General features: G+C 48.7%; 1 protein-coding gene across 1 annotated transcript in view; it reads left to right on the forward strand.

The window, feature by feature from the left end:
- The window catches only part of OCRL (OCRL inositol polyphosphate-5-phosphatase), a 33,323-nt gene that overhangs the window by 3,003 nt on the left and 9,054 nt on the right, over positions 1–21,266 (forward strand). The window contains exons 4-18 of the mRNA XM_063141877.1: positions 1,883–1,921; positions 4,038–4,148; positions 4,238–4,330; positions 6,705–6,825; positions 6,910–7,077; positions 7,831–7,932; positions 9,381–9,495; positions 10,501–10,617; positions 10,748–10,935; positions 12,317–12,428; positions 15,743–15,852; positions 17,339–17,474; positions 18,044–18,154; positions 18,374–18,539; positions 20,854–21,089. Of these exons, the coding sequence (XP_062997947.1) occupies positions 1,883–1,921; positions 4,038–4,148; positions 4,238–4,330; positions 6,705–6,825; positions 6,910–7,077; positions 7,831–7,932; positions 9,381–9,495; positions 10,501–10,617; positions 10,748–10,935; positions 12,317–12,428; positions 15,743–15,852; positions 17,339–17,474; positions 18,044–18,154; positions 18,374–18,539; positions 20,854–21,089 (1,925 nt within the window). The remainder of the gene's footprint in view (positions 1–1,882; positions 1,922–4,037; positions 4,149–4,237; positions 4,331–6,704; positions 6,826–6,909; positions 7,078–7,830; positions 7,933–9,380; positions 9,496–10,500; positions 10,618–10,747; positions 10,936–12,316; positions 12,429–15,742; positions 15,853–17,338; positions 17,475–18,043; positions 18,155–18,373; positions 18,540–20,853; positions 21,090–21,266) is intronic.

The following is a 21,266-nucleotide window of genomic DNA, read 5'->3' on the forward strand; positions in this document are numbered from 1 at the left end:
CTCACAGGGTTGTTGTGAGTATAAAATGGAAGAGGACGAGGGCCGTGTAAGCTGCCTTGGATTTTTTGCAAAAAGGGAAAAGGCCAGATACAAATGAAATAATAAAGTAAATAAAGACTTGTGTCATTATTTAATTCAGCCCCTTGTGTCATTATTTAACACAGGGGTGGGCAACTTCCAGGAATCGGGGCCACGTTGCGCCTTTCCTGGAACCCACCAGGGGCTGAACCCCACTGCTTTTGCGGTTGGATTTGCAGCAGCAAAAGATGCAAGGATTTTTGCCGCCACCCCATGGCAAATTCAGAGATGGGTGTGACATAAAAATGGCCATGGGGGGAGATGTTTGGTACTACATCTCCCATCAGCCCTAGCCAGTATGACCAGTGGTCAAGAACTATGGGAATTGAGACAGCGCCAGATTGCCTGCACCTGGTTTAGGTGATTGTCAAATGAACTCCAAATTGCAGTTCTCATGTTTTCCCAGTGCTGACCTGCAGTTTTGTGGCCAGTTTCCTAGAAACAGGAACTGTGCAGGGGCATCGCTGTTGCAAAGGCCCAAATTGAGCTGCTCAGCCTTCTGTCCATGGTTGAGTTCTCCCTGTGGCTCCCTGTGGGTGAAATAATTCTCTTGTGGGCCTTTCAACTGTCCCGGTACCTCTCAGTTTCCTGATCCATTCTCTGTGCTTATGGATCAATAACTGGTTAAAGAACGGAGAACAGAGAGTAGGAATAAATGGTAGATTTTCCCAGTGGATGCATGTAAACAGTGGAGTCCCACAGGGACCAATGCCTTTTGGCTTACTCACACAAAACGTTTATTGCTCAATCCACAGATCATTGCATTTTGGCTTACTCAGAAATGATCTGGAATTAGGAGCAAGCAACTAAGCAGCTATGTTTCACTGATGACAGCAAATTGTTTAGGATGGTTAAAACAAAAAGGGCTGGTGAAGAGCTCCAAAAGGACCTCTCCAAACTGGGAGAATGGGCATCAAAATGGCAAATGCAGTTCAATGTAAGCTGATGTAAACGATGGACGTTGGGGCAAAGAAACACCAATTTTAAGTATAAGACGATGGGATCTGAGGTAGTGGCAGCTAACCAAAAAAGAGATCTTGGGGTTTTGGTGGACAGCTGGATGAAAGTGTTGACTGTTGTGAAAAAAGCAAATTCCATGTTAGGTATAATTAGAAAAGGAACTGAAAATAAAACTGCCGAGATCATACTCCCCTTAAACAACTCTGTGGTGTGACCACACTTAGTTCTGGCCACCGCACCTGTACAAAGGATATGGTTAAGGTGCGGTGGCGTGCAGAAAAGAGCAACTGAAATGACCAAGGGGTTGGAGCAATGAGGAACGGTTACAGTAGCTGGGGAAAAACGCAATATACGTGGGGACGTGATGGAGGTGTACAAAATTATGCATGATACGGAGAAAGTGGATAAGGATACATTTTTCTCCCTCTCCCGTAATACTAGAACCCCATGGGGTCATCCCATGAAGCTGGTTGGTGGGAGATCGAGGACAGATATATGGAAGTATTTCTTCCCACAACGCATAGTTAAGCTGTGGAATTTATTTCTACAGCGGGGAGTGATGGGCACCAATTTGGATGGCTTTAAAAGGGAGTTGGACCAATTCACTGAGATAAGACCATTGATGGCAACTAACCCTGACGACTGTATGGTACATCCAAGATCAGAGGCAGTCTACTATGTATACCAGTTGCTGGGGAACATGGGGGCAGGGGAGGATGCTATTGAACTCTAGCCCTACTTGTGGGTTTCCCGTGGGCAGCTGGTTGGCCACTATGTGAACAGAATGCTGGAGTAGGTGGACCCTTGGTCTGATCCAGCATATCTGTATGTTCTTCTCTTCCAGAGGCTGAAGAAACTCTCCTGATTGACATAGCGACAAGCAGTGAGTCTCCTCTGGCTAGAGTTCTGTCAGAACTAGATGTTGCCTGTTACTTATGTGTCATCTTTCCCTCTTGACTCATTTTTCTTGTTCATCTCTTCTTCCTGACCTCTGGGCGGTTTTTCCCAGTAAGGCCGCTGCTGGGGTTAAAGGCTTTGCTGGTGTACCATCAGTCTGCACAGCGCTTTATCGGGTATAGGGTTATCGCTCCCAGCCTCGAAGAGCTTACAGTCTAAAAATTCAAGTCTGAGGTGGGGAGGTGAGCGACAGGCATTGAGTAATGCGTTCAACATTATGTGTACTTAGCCTCAATTTTAGTAGGGGAGTGCCTACTCCGAAGGAAGCTCGGAGGATGGCAACAAGGGAGAGGGCCTTTTCAGTGGTGGCCCCCCCAATTATGGAATGATCTCCCCGACGAGGCTCGCCGGGCGCCGACATTGTTATCTTTTCGGCGCCAGGTCAAGACTTTTCTCTTCTCCCAGGCATTTTAAGCAGCATTTAACAACGCTACGTTTTTTTTTCTTTTTTAACGGACCCCAGAACTGTTGTTTTTAAATAGATACTGTTACTTTTTATACTGTTTATGTTTTTGATGGTTTTAAATTTTTTATACTTTTTAATGTTCACTGTTTTTAACTTTTGTAAACCGCCCAGAGAGCTTCGGAATATAAATGTAATAAATAAATAAATAAATAAATAAATAAAATAAAATAGGAATTAAAGCAGGGCTCAGCAACCTTGTCCCCTCTAGATGTTTTTGAATACAATTCCCCTAACTCTTAGCTGTCGTGTTTCCCCAAACCTCCCGTGTTTTTGTGAGACACTACAGAGGTCTGCCACGTAGTCTACAAAGCTTTATACAGGTAATAAACATCTCTTCCCACCTGAAGAGAGTCTAACCTCTAGGAACTTTCTTCTAGGCAAAATTATGCAAACTAAGCGAGACAATTGCCCTTTCAGGCCTTTTCCCAGAATGCTTTAACCTTGAGGCTGGTTCTGAAAAAGCCTTTGGCGAGAAGCTAGCTGGGCCGACCTTCTCTCGCCATCCTTTAGCTCCGCCTGTTTCAGTCTGCGGCGGACTCTAGGATCAGCCAGCCTTGAAGTGCCCTCCCCCTCTGTTCTCCCACAGACTGTGTGTTGTTAACGTTTTCAGTGATAAGGTCTGGCGAAAGTTCATCCCCAACTGGTGAAAAGCCCAGAGTTACCTCCCCCACCTCCCGTGTAGGCCGGTACGTTTCTGTCTCTCTCTCTCTCTCTTCTGCTTCAGAATCTGATTCTGATTGATTGCCAGAAGGGGAACAGGCCTGGCCACTACATTAGCCAGCACGGTCAATTGTCAGGGATTCTCGGAGTCGTAGTTTGAAGTCGGTTTAATATCCAGCTTTTTCCGAAGCTGATAATCAGAGTTTCTTGGTTTGGATGAAACAGGAAACTATGGTCAATTAGAGGATCCTGATTTGATTGCTCGTGCCACAAAGGGGCTGCATGCGTGGCAAAATAGCCATCCGAATCAGGTCAGTGAGTATTGTGGCTCCTCCAAGACTCACAAGGAACTTCAGGCATCTCACATTAATTGACAGGGAATATACGTTCCTTCAGAATGCTTCTTTTCCAGGAAGCATTCTTCCTCAGTTTCTTTGTCGCTTTTTAATACACAGTATTCTTCTTTTCCATTGTATGGGTCTAAAACATTTATTTGACGTAATATCCAAAGCGTTAGTCGTCTTTCAAAGTGCATCAGGTGTTTCCAGGAAACCTGATCATTTTCAGGTCACGTGCGTCTAGGTGTGGTTACTTCTCAACCCAAAGTCCGCTCAGATTACATTTCAGCCTCACTTTATAAAGGTTTCCCTTTCCATTATGGCGTATTTGCCATATAAGCATGTCGGGGCAAGAACATTTTGCTTGTTACTTTGCGTGCACATCAAAGTTCATTGCCCTCCTGCATAATATGTAAACATGGAAGCAGCTCTAACTTTGGAACAGTTGTGTGTGCTTCCTTTTTGATCCATGATTTTCTCCTTTTAAAGTCGGGAGAGTTGAGCCGTTTTGAACGTTTTTGCTTATCAGTGTTGTGCCCTGCTTCCTGAACTGGTGTTTTTCTTATGTGGGCTTAAAGCTGGCTGCAAGGTCCGGATCCAGGGTGATTGGACAGCAGAACGCCTCTTTGAGATCCCAGATGAAGACCAGTGCGCGGAGTTCCTTGCCGAGGTGCTGAGAGTTCAGAAAGGTATCCGCCCCCACCTGGTGTTGTCTGTGATGCCTGGAGTTAAAGGTGGTCAGTGTCTGATGTGAGTGCGCCTTTCTCTCTTTTTGCAGTCTCACCAAAAGGATCGTTCCCTGACCTGGTGGATCATGCCTCCTGGCACCAAGTGAGAGGCCTTTCGGGGCCTCCTGAACCCCTTTCTGCAGGTATCACCCCACATTCACGTGACGCGTGTTGTCCTGGCGTAACCTCTGTTTAGTTTTGAAATAAACTAAATTTAATTTTGAAACTAAACTCTGTTTAGTTTTAGTTTTTTAATGGACCCCAGAATTGTTGTTTTTATACTGGTTTTGATGGTTTTTAGATTTTGTATACTTTTAGTGTTTACCATTTTTAATTGTTGTAAACCGCCCAGAGAGCTTCGGCTGTGGTATATAAATGTAATAAATAAATAAATAAATAAATACTTGCTGCCTCTTTAGCAAGCAACACCTCCAGCAGAAGTCTCATTCCCAAGTTATTCCTGGACGTGCATAAACCAAAAGGGCATTGGCAGCTGAATTTGGTGTTGCAGGATGCATACAGATGCAAAATTTCTGGAAAACCTGGGAGTGGGTGCGGGGAATATAGGGGTGTTGAATGGGGGACAAACGTTTTGGGGAAAATTAAAACTTGTGCAATACTTCTTTTCTAATCAAACTTAAATTTATCTTGCTGCTCAAACAACCTTAAATGCAGCACTTACAGATTCGCATATAAAACTGCACTAGAATCATAGAATCATAGAATAGCAGAGTTGGAAGGGACCTACAAGGCCATCTAGTCCAACCCCCTGCTCAATGCAGGAATCCACCCTAAAGCATCCCTGACAGATGGTTGCCCAGCTGCCTCTTGAAGGCCTCTAGTGTGGGAGAGCCCACAACCTCCCTAGGTAACTGATTCCACCGTCGCACTGCTCTAACAGTCAGGAAGTTTTTCCTGATGTCCAGCCGGAATCTGGCTTCCTTTAACTTGAGCCCGTTATTCTGTGTCCTGCACTATTTATTTAAGCAATATTTACCAGTGCTTGCATTAAAAGAAAAGTCTAAGAAATGTACAAGATGATGCATTATAAGATCATGATTAAATACTGTATATTATTACTGTATACAGCAGACAAGATTACCTTCCTGGGTATGCTTGTTGGAAAAAGAATGTTTTCAGCAATTCTCGAAAACCCAGAAAGGTTGGCACTTGCTTCATTTGTACTGGTAAAGGGTTCCAGAGTGTAGGTGCTCTGATACTAAAGGCCTTATTCCGAGCCATCATGGACCAGACCTCAGATACCTTAGGCACGTCAAGGGGTCTCTCTTCTGATGAATGCAGATACCAGGGACAATTTTAACAGTGCAACTTTATTTAAATATTTTTCTAAGCGGTTTGTGAACCGCCCAGAGAGCTTCGGCTATTGGGCGGTATAGAAATGTAATAAATAAATAAATAAATAAGCCATCTTCTAAGGAAAAGACCCTTCTAAGGGGACTTACATAAAATAATCCTATGCATGTTTATTCAGAAGTGGGACCCACTCTGTTTAGTGGAATTACTCCCAGGTAAACATGCCTATGTCTGTAGCCTCAGATGCAATCCAGTACAGGTCTACTCAGAAGTAAGCTCTGTTGAGTTCTTACGCCCGGATACATAGGGATAGGATTGTGATCTTCATTTTGTGCAACTGAAATTGTGAGTATACCCAAGGCTAGAAAACGGGAGCGCTGCAAATTGCTGCACGTTACGCTACCTAAACGCATGCATCTTTGTTGTTGTCATCGGTGAAGGAGAAAAAATAGAAGTTGGAAACAGTATCAATCTAAATAAAACACTTCCTTTTGATTACACCCACACTAGAGGCCTTCAAGAGGCAGCTGGACAACCATCTGTCAGGGATGCTTTAGGGTGGATTCCTGCATTGAGCAGGGGGTTGGACTCGATGGCCTTGTAGGCCCCTTCCAACTCTGCTATTCTATGATTCTATGATTACTTCAAAACTTGTGTTTTTTAAGTAAACAAAAGAAAGTGTCTTATTTCGACTGGTACTGTTTCACACGTACAGTCACAGTATTAAGGACTAGCTGCACATATCAGGCTTTCTACAAGCATCAGACTTAAAACTTTGAAACTAAGAACGTGAGTTTTGCTTTTGCTCTTTTTCCCCCCCTACTCCCTTCCAGTCCCTTTTCCTTTTAAATTGTAAAGGGAGGAACTTCTCATTATTAATTTCTGGAGCTCATACTGTAAATAAATAAATTGAAATACAGGGCAACCCACAGGGATCCTCATTCTCTAATGTTTTAGATCCTCTTGCATTAAAATCCTCATGTAACAGCATTTTGAGCAGGAAAAACCTTTTATTAAAAAGCATGTTACATATTCCAAAAAAAACCAAAATATTTCATAGGGCTTTTTTTCCCAGTGTACCCCAAAATTGCAAGTCTCCCCCCACCCCTGAATTTTTCTGTTTTTCTCCTCAGACCTAAGCTTCTCCTCCGTTCCTTCCCTGAGACTTCCCCAGAGGATTCTAAATTTGTTGTTTTTTCTCAGGGATTCTAGGGTTCGAGGATAACTTCAATGCCCTGAGTTTGGAGAAGAAAAGAAACCTGCAGAATCAGCAAATGAGCGCCCGCCGGGAACCCCCGCCGCCGCCCCTGGCCCCAAACAGGCCGTAAGTCGCCCTGGAGACGCTCCCTCTGCCCTCCTGACTCCCTGGAGGCAAGGGCTACTTCAGCTCTGCTCTCATCTCCTTTAGGGGAATCCGCGAGAAGGAAAGTGTCGGCAAGGACCAGCCCAAAGTCAGCAACACCATGCGCATGCTCTTCGTGCCTTCCACGCATACGCAATCCGGGCAGAGGGAGGGGCTGATCAAGCACATCCTCGCCAGACGGGAGAAGGAGTATGTCAACATCCAGAATTTCAGGTGGGAGCTCCGTGACAGGGCGCTTTCGTCCGCCATTTATCCCCCACCCCGAAAGGGTTTCGACCTGTGGAAGTGGAGCTCTTCGTCTTCCGGAACCGCCAGCCCATGAAAATGCCAAGGGAAGTCTGTGCTGTGAGATTTTTATTAGTATAGCACAAAAGATTTTATTAGTCTTGATACCGGTCATAAGAACATAAGAAGAGCCCTGATGCTGGATCAGACCAAGGGTCCATCTAGTCCAGCACTCTGTTCACACAGTGGCCAACCAGCCATCGGCCAGGGATGAACAAGCAGGACATGGTGCAACAGCGCCCTCCCACCCATGTTCCCCAGCAACTGGGGCACACAGGCTTACTGCCTCGAATACTGGAGATAGCACACAACCATCAGGGCTAGTAGCCATTGATGGCCTTCTCCAGGAATTTATCCAACCCCTCTTTTAAAGCCATCCAGATTGGTGGCCATCACTACATCCTGTGGTAGTGAGTTCCATAATTTAACTATGTGCTGTGTGAAGAAGTCCTTCCTTTTATTTGGCCTGGATCTCCCACCAATCAGCTTCATGGAACGACCACTTTGGGTTCTAATATTTTGAGAGAGGGAGAAAAATGTCTCCCTATCCACATTCTCCATACCATGCATCATTTTGCCTTTGCTGTGGGAGTCTTCCGTAGAAGCGCACACCAGAGCCTTTCTCTTCTAACCTTCAGGTCGTGTTCCCACAGTCACTTCCCCCATTTCTATGCATTGCAGGTTTTTTGTGGGGACGTGGAACGTGAACGGGCAATCTCCAGACAGCGGATTGGAACCCTGGCTGAACTGTGACTCTGAACCCCCAGACATCTACTGCATTGGGTGAGTCATGAAGGTTTCCCAGGGTGAGCCGTTTGCAGCGTCCCCCTTTCTCATTGACCTGGTTCGCATGTCACAAGAAGCCACCGTGGGTGAGTTCTTCCCGTCTTGGTGGCCGTTGAACGTTCTAGCCACTGCAGGGGTGCACCATAGTTGGTCATTACATGCAAACCCAGCAACGGTGGGTTGTTGGGGCGGTTAACAAGCCACCCAGTGGAGGTGGTATCTAACCCCAGTGAGATTAAATAAAATGAACAAGCTGAACTCAGCAAATCGCTGGAGAGGATGTCAAAAAAAAGGAACGTATTTACATATGTGGTGGGAATGTGAATTTGTTCAAAAATTGTGGGAAATGGTGTTTAAAGAAATAAAAGACATTGTTGGAATGGAGATTGAAGAGACACCTATGGTGGCATTGCTATCATTATATGGAGAATTAAAGTGTAATAAAGAAACAAAACTGATAACGAATTTGCTGACAGCAGCAAAGTTGATCATATCTAGGAACTGGAAGGTACAAGGAGATTATCATGTCGAAGATTGGTATAAAGAGATTTGGGATATTGCTGTAAATGATAAATTGACATGTAATGTTAAAAGTAAGAAAAGGGATAACAAAAATGAATGATTTTGAGGGAATTTGGAATCAGTTCCTAGAATATGCATTATCTAAAGGGAGTGGAAAACCACCTCCAGAAGAAACAAGGAGATTTTGGAAACAGGAATAGATCCCGGGGTGGTGGGAGTGCACTTGATGTTATGGGATGATGTCAAAATATTAAATTAGAAATGTTATAAGGTTATTCAATTCTATGTATTATGATTTTAATTTGTAATTTTTGTTGTTGTTTTGTTTTGTTTTGTTATGGTACTGATGTATGTTTAAGTTTAATAAAAATAAATAAATAAATAAATAAAACAAGCCACCCAGAAGCCATGGGCTGCTTTAGAGTTGCGGGTGGCTTATTATCCACCCCAACGACCCACCCTCACCAGGTTCACACATAACAACAAGCTACGGTGTGCCCCCACCCCCCCATGGCTGAAATAGTCAAAACGGCAGCCTCCACTGCAGCAAAAAGCCCCATGGGGAAATTCACCCACTGTGGCTTCTTGTTATGTGTGAGCCGGACCATTGTCTTCTCTCGCCCATAGCAGTCGCTGCTGCTGTATTTAAACCGGAGTACTATTGCCAAGGGTTTTGCTAGATCCTGAACTTTATCCTTGGAACAAAGAGGAGACTATTTGTGTCTGGAGAGAGGTGTTTTGTTTTTGTTTTTTTAAGCCAGGAAGCAACATTCTGCCATAACCGTGGCAAACCTGTCATCGTGGAGGCTGTGGTTTGCAGTGGCACCAGGGTAGCCACGGGTTTCGGTGGGTGGGTGCGTGGGAGGGAGGGGGCAGCCCAGTTGCTGGAGATACGTGCAGCATCTGACGAACTCTGGCTTTAGGTTCCAGGAGCTGGACCTGAGCACAGAGGCGTTCTTCTACTTCGAGTCCACAAAGGAGCAAGAGTGGCTGACGGCGGTGGAGAAGGCGCTGCATGCCAAAGCCAAGTACAAGAAAGTAAGTCCCGCCCCCTGCGGCTTACAAGAAAGTAAGTCCCGCCCCCTGCGGCTTACAGGAAAGTAAGTCCCGCCCCCTGCGGCTTACAGGAAAGTAAGTCCCGCCCTCTGCGGCTTACAGGAAAGTAAGTCCCGCCCTCTGCGGCTTACGAGAAAGTAAGTCCCGCCCTCTGGGGCTTACGAGAAAGTAAGTCCCGCCCTCTGGGGCTTACGAGAAAGTAAGTCCCGCCCTCTGGGGCTTACGAGAAAGTAAGTCCCGCCCTCTGCGGCTTACGAGAAAGTAAGTCCCGCCCTCTGCGGCTTACGAGAAAGTAAGTCCCGCCCTCTGGGGCTTACGAGAAAGTAAGTCCCGCCCTCTGCGGCTTACGAGAAAGTAAGTCCCGCCCTCTGCGGCTTACGAGAAAGTAAGTCCCGCCCTCTGCGGCTTACGAGAAAGTAAGTCCCGCCCTCTGCGGCTTACGAGAAAGTAAGTCCCGCCCTCTGCGGCTTACGAGAAAGTAAGTCCCGCCCTCTGCGGCTTACGAGAAAGTAAGTCCCGCCCTCTGCGGCTTACGAGAAAGTAAGTCCCGCCCTCTGCGGCTTACGAGAAAGTAAGTCCCGCCCTCTGGGGCTTACGAGAAAGTAAGTCCCGCCCTCTGCGGCTTACGAGAAAGTAAGTCCCGCCCTCTGCGGCTTACGAGAAAGTAAGTACCGCCCTCTGCGGCTTACGAGAAAGTAAGTCCCGCCCTCTGCGGCTTACGAGAAAGTAAGTCCCGCCCTCTGCGGCTTACGAGAAAGTAAGTCCCGCCCTCTGCGGCTTACGAGAAAGTAAGTCCCGCCCTCTGCGGCTTACGAGAAAGTAAGTCCCGCCCTCTGCGGCTTACGAGAAAGCAAGTCCCGCCCTCTGCAGCTCTGCGGCCGGCCGGCCGCCCCCGGCACCCCACCCCTCCCAGCCGCTCGGAAGAGCAACGGAGCCAGGCTCGCGCACAAAGGCGTGCAGCCATGCCCGGTCTCTTGTGCCCTACAGGTGCAGCTGGTGCGTCTGGTTGGCATGATGTTGCTCATCTTCGTCAGGAAGGACCAGCTCAGCTCTATCAAGAGTGTGGTGGCAGAGACAGTGGGCACAGGCATCATGAGCAAGATGGTGAGTTGAGCCCTGAGGGCCGAGCGTCTTTTTGATGTATCCATCCCTCTCCCTCTCCCTCTCCCTCCCTCTCTCTCAGTTTCCCCTCTGCCTTCCCTGCTAACAGCCGGCTTCTGCTCGGCCCCTGCAGGGTAACAAGGGTGGCGTGGCCGTCAGGTTCGACTTCCACAACACCAGCTTCTGCGTCGTCAACTCTCACCTGGCTGCCCACGTGGAAGACTTTGAACGCCGCAACCAGGACTACAAGGACATCTGCGCCCGGATGAGCTTCCTGCCCCCTGACCAGGGTCTGCCGCAGATGACCATCATGAAGCATGAGTGCGTTTCTCCGAGGGCGGGGGGGGGCGGGGGCAGGGAGCCTCAGCTTGACTAGGTGAAGTTCTGGGTCTTCGCTATCTGGAGAGACAAACTGGGGCTTGTCCTTGCAGACCCCGGGTGTGTTTATCTGCCCGGTTTTAAGTCGGCCAGCCTCAAATGCTTCAGGAAGTGTGTCTTCAGCTTAACCGTCTCTGGCTTTGGCTTCGGCAGGCAAATCCTAAACAGTTGCGGGAGGACACTAGAACATAGGCTCACTTTTTATTCTGATTTCTTAACGGCACAATTCTGTGCTTGTTTAGACGGGGTTGGGGAAAGTCCTACAACTCCCAGCTTTCCCCAGCCAGCCATGCTGGGAATTGTAAGACTTTTTCCCATCTAAACATGTATAGAATTGAGTCCTTAATTAATTAATTTTGGGTATTTCTTCCTCCACCCTTCAAATATATTCCTGGGGTGGCGTAGAAGTCAGAAATACAGTTTAAATGTTTAAAACGATATACTAAAAGAATCAGATCTTTAAAAAAGAGCGATATAAAGCCAGCAGGGGGAGGACAGAGAAGTTTAAACAGTTCAGGGGGGGAAATAAAGAACATCTTTACCTGATGCCAAAATGACATCTGGGTCAGTGCCAAGTGAACCTTCCAACGGGAGCGTTCCAAAATTGGGGGGGGGGGCAGTCACAACTCCAGACGGCAGGGGAACTCGGAGCAGAACTTCTTTTGAAGATATTTTGTATGTGGACAGGCAAATGCAGAGACCGCGGGTCCTTCTAAAACTCAGGCCCCAATCACTTGGGGATTTCTTGCAGTTTGCAAAGTGCTACACAAATGTAATAAACTAACCTAGATTTGAAAGGCTTTAAAGGTTAAAACTTATAGAGCCTGTTCAGACAACACGCTAAACCATGGTTAGGCTGCTATCCCTTTTTTGCGTCATCGTGTTTAAACCATGGTTATGTAGCCACGATGGTTAAGACTGGTTCACACAACACGCTAAGCCATAATGCTTAGCTCAAAATGCTTAATCACCGTGTGTCGTTTGAACAGGGTCATTCTCTGAATCAGGCCTGGAAATTGACCGGTAGAAGTACTGTCGATGAAGCCCTGAGATAATATGGTCATACTTCCTGGTCCCATTTAGTAATCCTATTTCACCTATTAAGCCTGGGATAGGTAACCTGGTGCCCTCTGGATATTTTGGACTACAGCTCCCATAAGCACCAGGAAGCATTGGCAAGGCTGCCGAGATCTTGGGAACTGTAGTACAAAACAACTGAAGGACCTCAGGCTGCCTCCCCCTGTTGGAGGCAGTAGCACCTGGCTCCTTTCCCCTGAGCTTTCCAGTAGCTGTGGTTTCTGTACTCTTTCCTATCCCCCTTCAGTGTTGTCATCTGGCTGGGCGATTTGAACTACAGGCTTTGCCTCCCCGATGCCAACGATGTGAAAACTCTGATCAGTAAAAACGAGCTTCAGAAACTGCTGACGTACGACCAGGTGAGGGAGGCACCCCGGTGCTTAATCTTACGTAACTGGTTATTAAGCAAGTCCGTAGCTACGGTGGGGTGGTTGGGACATCTGGGAATGTATTTTACAGCTGCCTTCCCCTGCATACTTACTTAGGAGCAAGCTTCTTGGGTAGAGGCGCATAGGATTCCACTGTAGTTACTCGGATACCGTACCTTTTCAGCGCAGCAAGCACCTAGATTGTACAGTCATTTGGAAATTCTGCATTACTTGCACGTTCTTGTCGCCAGCAACTACTTCTACTTTGAACGCCGGCTGCTTTTGTTTTCAGCGTTGCTACCCGAGGTTGTTGGTGTGTGTGTGTGTGTGCGTTTGTTTGTTCAGGGATGTGTTTGTTCTTGTTCTCTGCTTGCTGTTGCTGGCAGACGCAAGGCATAACGACGGTTGACACATCTGGTGAAACAAGAGGCCAGAATTTGAGAGAGAGATTTGGGTGAATGTCCCTGCAGCCTGCTCGTCAAGATGGTGGTCACCATTTTGAATATTCAAGCCCCTGCAGGAGGATGCCATAGCTTGTTTTTATGTGTGAACCCGGTGGCAGTGGGTGGGTGGGGTGTTTAGCAAGACCCTCAGAAGCTGTGAGCTGTTTTAAGGTTGCCAGTGGCCCCCGTTCAGAAGACACCTTAAACCATGGCTTTAACCACGCTGGTTATGCCAGAAAGCCAGGCTGTGTTCAGAAGACACCTTAAACCATGGCTTTAACCACGCTGGTTATGCCAGAAAGCCAGGCTGTGTTCAGAAGTCACCTTAAACCACGGCTTTAACCACGCTGGTTATGCCAGAAAGCCAGGCTGTGTTCAGAAGACACCTTAAACCATGGCTTTAACCACGCTGGTTATGCCAGAAAGCCAGGCTGTGTTCAGAAGACACCTTAAACCATGGCTTTAACCACGCTGGTTATGCCAGAAAGCCAGGCTGTGTTCAGAAGACACCTTAAACCATGGCTTTAACCACGCTGGTTATGCCAGAAAGCCAGGCTGTGTTCAGAAGACACCTTAAACCATGGCTTTAACCACGCTGGTTATGCCAGAAAGCCAGGCTGTGTTCAGAAGACACCTTAAACCATGGCTTTAACCACGCTGGTTATGCCAGAAAGCCAGGCTGTGTTCAGAAGACACCTTAAACCATGGCTTTAACCACGGTGAATAAGACTTTTTGCTTTATTCACCATGGTTAAAGCCTTGGTGTAAGGGGTCTTCTGAATGGGCCCAGTGGCTTCTTAACCACCCCCAACTAACCACCCTCGCCGGGTTCACACGTAACAAGCTACGGTAAGCCCCAGCCACGGCTCACATGCTCAAAATGGCGGTCATTGCCATGACAGCAAACCCCACAGGGAAATTCACCCTGGGCGATTTCTCATTACGGGGGAACCCGGCTAGCATGTGTGATGCCGTAGCCCTGTTCCCAAACCTTTTTTCCCCAGTCGACCACTTGAAAATTGCTGGGGGCCTCATTGGACCACTTAATAAACTTGGGGGGGGGGGGCAGAGGGTGGCACAAACATAACTCAGATCTTTAATTTTTTAAAAAAATGTTCAGCACTGGCTTTGTCATCGAAGCAAGCAGCTTATGAAAGTCACAGGCCCTAGACCAGTGGGGTGGGGTAGGGGGTGTTAGCCTTTTCGATAATCCAGGCCCACTCAAAACGGCTTCAAAAAAAATAAATTGAGTACAGAGCCAAGTAAAGCCAAGTATCTCGCCACCTTTCGGCATTCAGCCACTGTTTGAGTAACCTCCGCTCCAGTTTTCTGGGAACGTTAGTAAGGAGCTGTGCAGGATGAGCAGGAACATCCCAAGAGACTGGAGGATCAGTTAAGAAACACAGCAGCAGCCCTTCAAAGAGCTGCGGCACCTGCCAGCCGCCATCATGAACATGCAACCCCCTGACCAGGGGTTGTCGTGTCATGCAAATCCAGCCACCGGGGTTATTTGGGGGTTAAGCAACTGTCACATAACCCATGGTCTGGTGTAGCGTTCTTTGGGGGTTGCTCTGTCCTTGAAGAACCTTCTGGCCGGGTTCACAGGACACAGCAACCCTCAGTCAGGGTTTGCATATTTATAATGCAGGCTGGCACACGCTGCAGGTCCTTGAGGGTTAATTAACCCACGATGGGTTGCTGTCTCATCCGAACAAGCTCATAGTTGGAATAGGGCGAGAGCGAGGCGGAGGAGGAGGACAGAGGTTTTTCAGTTGTTGATCGTCTCAGGATATACTGTTACTAACAAGATGTAGTTATTCTCAGTGAACGAAACACCGTCTATTGTATAATTTTCAGGCATTAGTTACGAGTTCTTTCACAACTGTGTCTCCCTCTTTCATCTGTTTGGAAGTAAAATTAGAGTGACCCTATGAAAAGGAGGACAGGGCTCCTGTATCTTTAACAGTTGCATAGAAAAGGGAATTTCAGCAGGTGTCATTTGTATATATGGGGAACCTGGTGAAATTCCCTCTTCATAACCACAGTTAAAGCTGCAGGAGCTATACTAGAGTGACCAGATTTAAAAGAGGGACAGCTTTAACTGGTATGATGAAGAGGAAATTTCACCAGGTTCCCCGTATATACAAATGACACCTGCTGAAAATTCCCTTTTCTATGCAACTGTTAAAGATACAGGAGCCCTGTCCTCCTTTTCATAGGGTCACCCTAGTAAAATTGCCATCCGAATTCCTTGCAGGTCTTGACGTTTGCATATACCCCCAACTGCAAGGCTCTTACAGTGAGATCTGGGCCCTTTGGGAAAAAAAAAACCTGTGAGGAGTAGTTGGGAGGCCGACTGAATAACATGCGTATCGTTTGCTTGGGTGTTTTTGCCACACTTGTTCGCAGGGCTGGCATTTTTCAGCTGTCTGTGACCAGGTTTTCCTGATCTGCCCCCAGCGGCGGCAGCTTGACTGTTCCGGATTTCTTGCTGTGGTGGCAGCACGATACAGCAGCCAGCTTGGGGGGGGGGGGGGAGCGGGGGGGGGTCAAGCTCTGCAGCCAGTTACCGTCCATATTGTTTAAAGCCACTTTCTCCATCCTGGTGCCCTCCAGATGTTCTGAACTTCAGCTCCCATCAGGCCCAGCCAACATAGCCAACATTCAGGAATGCTCGGAGTTGTACTCCCAACAACATCTGGAGGGCACCAGGTTGGGGAAGGCCTGTTTAAAGGGTGTTCCAGCCACGTGATGCCGCCTAGTGCTTTGCTGTGGTGTCCACACCGATGGTGGCTGGGAGAAGGTTGTGCTGTCTGGCAACAGAGGGACCCCTGTTGATGGGCTGTTGCTTTTTGCCTCCAGCTGAATATTCAGCGTACTCAAAAGGCGGCTTTTGCAGACTTTACAGAAGGAGAGATCAAGTTCATCCCCACTTACAAATTTGACTCCAAAACAGATCGCTGGGATTCCAGGTAAGCAGCCGGCTGATGATTCCACCTTGTAAATAAGCCCACGAAGTTTGCTGGCCTGCACAGCCTCCTTTACTTGCTTGCTTAAAAGGGTAGCATCCTGTGTTACTTTGCAGGCTGGTAAAAAGAAAAGAAAGAACGACTTTTGCCGGGCCGGCTGGTGAAGGAAGGACAGAGGTTCCCTTCCTTCAAATCCAGCACTCAAAAGCAAGCAGGCAGACAGAGATCCGCTCCTCTTCCTCCAGCCCACTCCCTCACCTGCATGGAATTTCTTCTCGCCTCTGGCGACCAGACCAGTTGTTAATTGCAAGGCGGTGTTAGTTGGATGTGGGCCACCCCTGTTTGGCTTCTCTGGAAATGCTTTGGCTGCTTCTTTACACTCCAGCCTTCCTGCGTCTGCCCAGGTAGCCAAGCTCACAAAAGTCCTCCAAAGCCATATACGAGAGAGAGGCAGTGCGGTGTAGCAGTTAGAGTTAGGGACTCAGTTAGCAGTTAGGGACTCAGAAGATCCGGGTTCTAGTCCCCACTCAGCCGTGCAGCTCACTGGGTGACTTCAGGCCAGCGCTGAGGTTCTTTGCAAGAGCAAAAAAGGCGGGCTAGAAATGTAATCATAGTCTTTTGTAGCTGTTCTTCGTGGCCTCTCCCCTCTCATAGTATGTAACCGCTGTTGCAGTTCAGTGAGAAGTTGCAGCAGGAACTGAACTGAGCCTTCTTTGCTGCAAGGAAGGCTTGGAATTAGACTTGATGCTCTCTCAGGATGAGTCTGCCTGTGCAAAACAGTAGGGCCACCTTCCCTGACCGGGCGACCCCGGGCACATTCCTCGCCGCGCATGGCTGTGGAGGACCCCGGGAGCCGCCTGGGCCCGCTAGTTGGATTTCCCCTTGGGCAGCTGAGGGTAAACGAAGGAGCAGACAGGATTGCCGGCGGCGCAGGGCTTCCTCTGGCAGCCTCCCTGAGGCCAACAGGAGAGGGCGCTGAAGCACCGAGGGCGCAGGGGCTGAGAAAAATGGATGGGCACCGTTGCTTTGGGAGGGAAGCGTAGCTCGGCAGTGGATCATGGGCTTTGTAGGCAGAGAGTCCCAAGGCCAAACCTGGGCATCTCCAGTTAAAAAGTGATCGGGTAGTAAACGACCCTGGGCCAGGTCAGCCCCTGCCAGTCAGAGCTCAGAGTCCTGGCCTAGAAGGATAAATAATCTACCCTACTTGCAGGCAGTCGTCTGAGTTCCCAACTTCTCCACGAGGCCAAACGTCTGCCTATCCTCTACATCTGCCTCCCATCCCCCAGTCTGGTGTCCTCCAGGTGGGTTTGGGACTTCAGCTCCTATCATTCCCAGCCAGCATGCTGGGAGTTGCAGTCCGACACATCTGAAGGGCAACAGCTCAGGAAAGACTGGCCTAGAGGGCGAGTCAAGAAGGATGGGTTTCCCCCCACATCCGCACGTCGCCGCCGTCCGCAGCCAGCCTGACGTCCGTCCTGTCTCCTTGCAGCGGGAAGTGCCGCGTCCCGGCCTGGTGCGACCGAATCCTCTGGCGAGGGGGCAGCGTCCATCAGCTCCACTATCGCAGCCACATGGAACTGAAAACGAGCGACCACAAGCCCGTCAGCTCCCTCTTCCTGATCGGGGTAACTCCCTTGGCGGCTCGGACCGTCGTCCGTGTCACGTTGCTTAGTTGTCACTGGCATTTTCTCGGGGCTGGGGAGGCGTCCCCGGCAAACAGCCACGACCCCTTGACCCAGCGCTCCTCCGCCCACAGCTTTTGGGTTGATTTTATTTATTTATTTATTTATTTATTTCATTGTTATACCGCCCAATAGCCGGAGCTCTCTGGGCGGTTCACGAAAATTAAAAACATCCAAAGTATAAAACAACAGTATAAAACCATACTATAAAATACAAACGCTCAACCAGTTGAAAACAGCAGCAGTGCAAAATCTCAAATTTAAACGATCAGCTATATGTGTTTGAGTTGCCCCCGTTGTCTGCTCTTTGGGGCGCAGGCTGCTCTTCCTGACTCGAGCAACCGCCTCAAACGGACTGGACCGTTTGCACTGCAAAGTGGGCCCCAGAGCTACCGCAGCGCTCGGGAAACTCGGCATCTCAGCTCGTGCCACATCCCTCTTTCTTTCTCTTTTTTTTTTCTTTGAGCTCCTCTCCCACCCCTTTCTCAGTGTGACCTCTCCCTTTCCCGCAGGTGAAAGTCGTGGATGACAAGCGGTACCGAAAGGTGTTTGAGGACATCGTCCGGATGATGGACAGGATGGAGAACGACTTCCTTCCGTCGCTAGAGCTGAGCCGGAGGGAGGTGAGAACGAAACGGGACCTCTCCCCCGTCCCCCTCGGAAGAGAAAGCGGCTCCAGAAATGCAGGGGATTCCTTGTGAGGAGTCAAGCACTCTGGGTGCCAGGGCTGGGAATCCCTCGTGAGTGAGGGTCCAGCTTTAGAGGGAAACTCTTGTTTCCTTGTTACTTGCTGAAGGCTTTTCTCTCTCTTTCACTTTTTCCCCTCCGTTCTTGGGCTGCAGTTTTCCTTTGAGAATGTGAAGTTCCGGCAGCTGCAGAAGGAGAAGTTCCAGATCACGAACAACGGCCAGGTCCCCTGCCACTTCTCCTTCATCCCCAAGCTCAACGACAGCCAGTACTGTAAGCCCTGGCTCCGCGCCGAGCCCTGCGAGGGCTTCGTCGAGCCAAGTGAGTCTCCGGGGCTGCGTGGCAGTGTCTGTCGGGTTGCGTTTCCCCGCTTTCCTCCTCCTGCGCTCCGTCATTATCAACCGCCTCTAAACCAGCCTCGCCAACTGGTGCCCCTGCGAAGGGAGGGACCACAGCTCAGTGGGTAGAGCCCCTGCTTTGCATGCGGAAGGTGCCGGGTTCGATCCATCTCCAGGTAGGGCTGGAAAAACTCCTGCCAGAAACCCTGGGCAGCCGCTGCTGCCAGTCCATGTCGACAATACTGGCTAGGTGGCCCAAGGCCTCGCGTGGCGCAGAGCGGTAAAGCAGCAGTTTCTGCAGCCGAAACTCTCCCCACGGCCTGAGTTCGATCCCAGCGGAAGCTGGTTCTCAGGCAGCCGGCTCGGGTCGACTCAGCCTTCCATCCTCCCGAGGTCGGTAAAATGAGTACCTAGTTAGCTGGGGGAAAAGTAATAACGGCCAGGGAAGGCAACGGCAAACCACCCCGCTATAAGGCCTGCCAAGAAAACGTCAGCGAAAGCTGGCGTCCCTCCAAGAGTCAGTAATGACTCAGTGCTTGCAGGAGAGGTTCCTTTCCTTTCCTTCCCTGGCCCAAGGGTCTGACTCAGTGTAAGGCAGCTTCCTGTGTTCCTGCAGGTGCGTTGGACTACACCTCCCATCATTCCCCATTCATTTTATTTCTATACCTCCCAATAGCCAAAGCTCTCTGGGCGGTTCACGAAATATCTCTGGGCAGTCCAGAGATACGGACAGTGGGGGTTGTAGTCCAACGGAATGCAAGGGTACCAGAGTGGGCAAGCCTGCTTTAAAAGAGTGGGCCGTTCTGCCGTGGCCACTATCCAGTGGTTGGCTAGCAGGGGCCCTTCACTCAATGGCAGAGCGCATGTGTTATTATTATTATTATTATTATTATTATTTATTTATATAGCGCCATCAATGTACATGGTGCTGTACAGAGTTATATTGATGGGCTCCTGAGCTTCAGGCTCTAGCATCTCCAGTTTTAAGCAGGAGTGGGGAACCTGCAGCCCTCCAGATGATGTCAGCCCCAGTCAGCATAAGTCGGGGTGATGGCAGATATGTTGGGGCCAGAACTTTTCCTTGGGAATTCTGTTTGTGCTCAGAAACACAGCTCACAATGCAGGTCTTACTTAGCAGAGTAAGTTTATTAGCTTCAGACTTCTTAACAGTTCCGTGTCATTGTGCAGAGTGACAAAAGCTATACACATATACATATATACACAGTTCTTATCTATATTACATACAGCTGTGATTAGGCTAACCCAGCCTCAAGGATCTTTGGTATATTCATATCATTAACACCATGATATCTTAGAGAATCCTGGCAAGGTTCCCAGTACAGCTTCTATCTCAAGGTAATTGCTCATAGATAGTCTTCCTCTGTTTAGCCTTGAGATAGCCACACACTCAATTTTAATGACTACGCAAGCCTTTTACTTTCTTATACTTAACAAGATATAGTCCTACAACATCTGGAGGCCCACAGGTTCCCCACCTCTGAGTTAAAGGATCTCAAGGAGAAAGTTTAGGAAAGAAGTCGCCCGGAGACGCTGGCTTGCTGCTGCCAGTCAGAGTTGGTACGGTGCTAGAGAGCTTCGTACGTTCTACAGCAGTGAGTGTCGTCGGGTCTTCTTCTCTTTTTTATTGCTAGGTTACAAAATACACTTGCAAGGAAAAGCCAGCGACGTGCAGTAAAAAGGGCACTACAGTACAATAACATTTACGATACAATGAAAAGGTTGCAGGAGAGAGATTCAGATTTCTTTTCCACGTCACGTAAAAAGTGAGCCCTGTTCGCCGAAACAAAACCTCCAAAATCCACATCACCGTAATGCTTTTATTCGACCAACTCGTCCCACATGAACAGAGTCAAAAGGAGACTCTAAGCCCATACCTCTAAACATGCACGTTCCTCAATAATGCTCAGTGGAAACATTTTCTCCGATTGACAGCTTATATCATCGTTTGCTATCTGCAATCCTGAAAGAATTTTACACACCCTTTCTGAGTGGTGTGGGGAAGACATGGGAGATATTCCTCCGATTTAGTCATAGGACAGTGAACCGCCCAGAGAGCTTCAGCTGTTGGGCAGAATAAAAATATTATGAGTTTCTTAGCATTGTTTACAAGCAGCTGCTGCTTTGGAGGTATTGCGAGGTAGGGTAGAGCTCCGTTTCTGGTTACTGAAACGAGTCGGTAACTTCGTTCTCCATAGACTGGTTCCCAAGAGGTTGTTTTGCCCGACTTCCTTCAATTTCGCTGTTGGTCTTGAAGTCTCTCTGTCCTCCTGTTTCAGACGAGGAGGTGGAGATCTCCCTCGACGTCTACGTCAGCAAGGACTCGGTGACGCTGCTCAATTCAGGGGAGGACAAGATCGAAGACATCCTCGTCCTCCACCTGGACCGGGGCAAGGACTACTTCCTCACCATCAGCGGCAGCTACCTGCCCAGCTGCTTCGGCACCTCCTTGGAGGCGTTGTGCCGGATGAAGCGGCCGATTCGCGAAGTCCCCGTCACCAAGCTCATCGATCTGGTAGGAAGCGGTGGGGAGATCCCTGGGCTTGGCAGGGAAGCCGCGCGCTCCGTCTCCCTCCTGCCAAGTCACTTCCCCTTCTCCTTTCTGCCTGTGCCGTGGGGGCCCTGCCTTCCGAATCTGCTGCTGCAGCTGTGTGCTGGCTTTCCTGTGCACTGTCCAGACCTTTGCCTGGTG

This window comes from Elgaria multicarinata, chromosome 15 (genome assembly GCF_023053635.1).
Source record: "Elgaria multicarinata webbii isolate HBS135686 ecotype San Diego chromosome 15, rElgMul1.1.pri, whole genome shotgun sequence".
Taxonomy (NCBI): domain Eukaryota; kingdom Metazoa; phylum Chordata; class Lepidosauria; order Squamata; family Anguidae; genus Elgaria; species Elgaria multicarinata.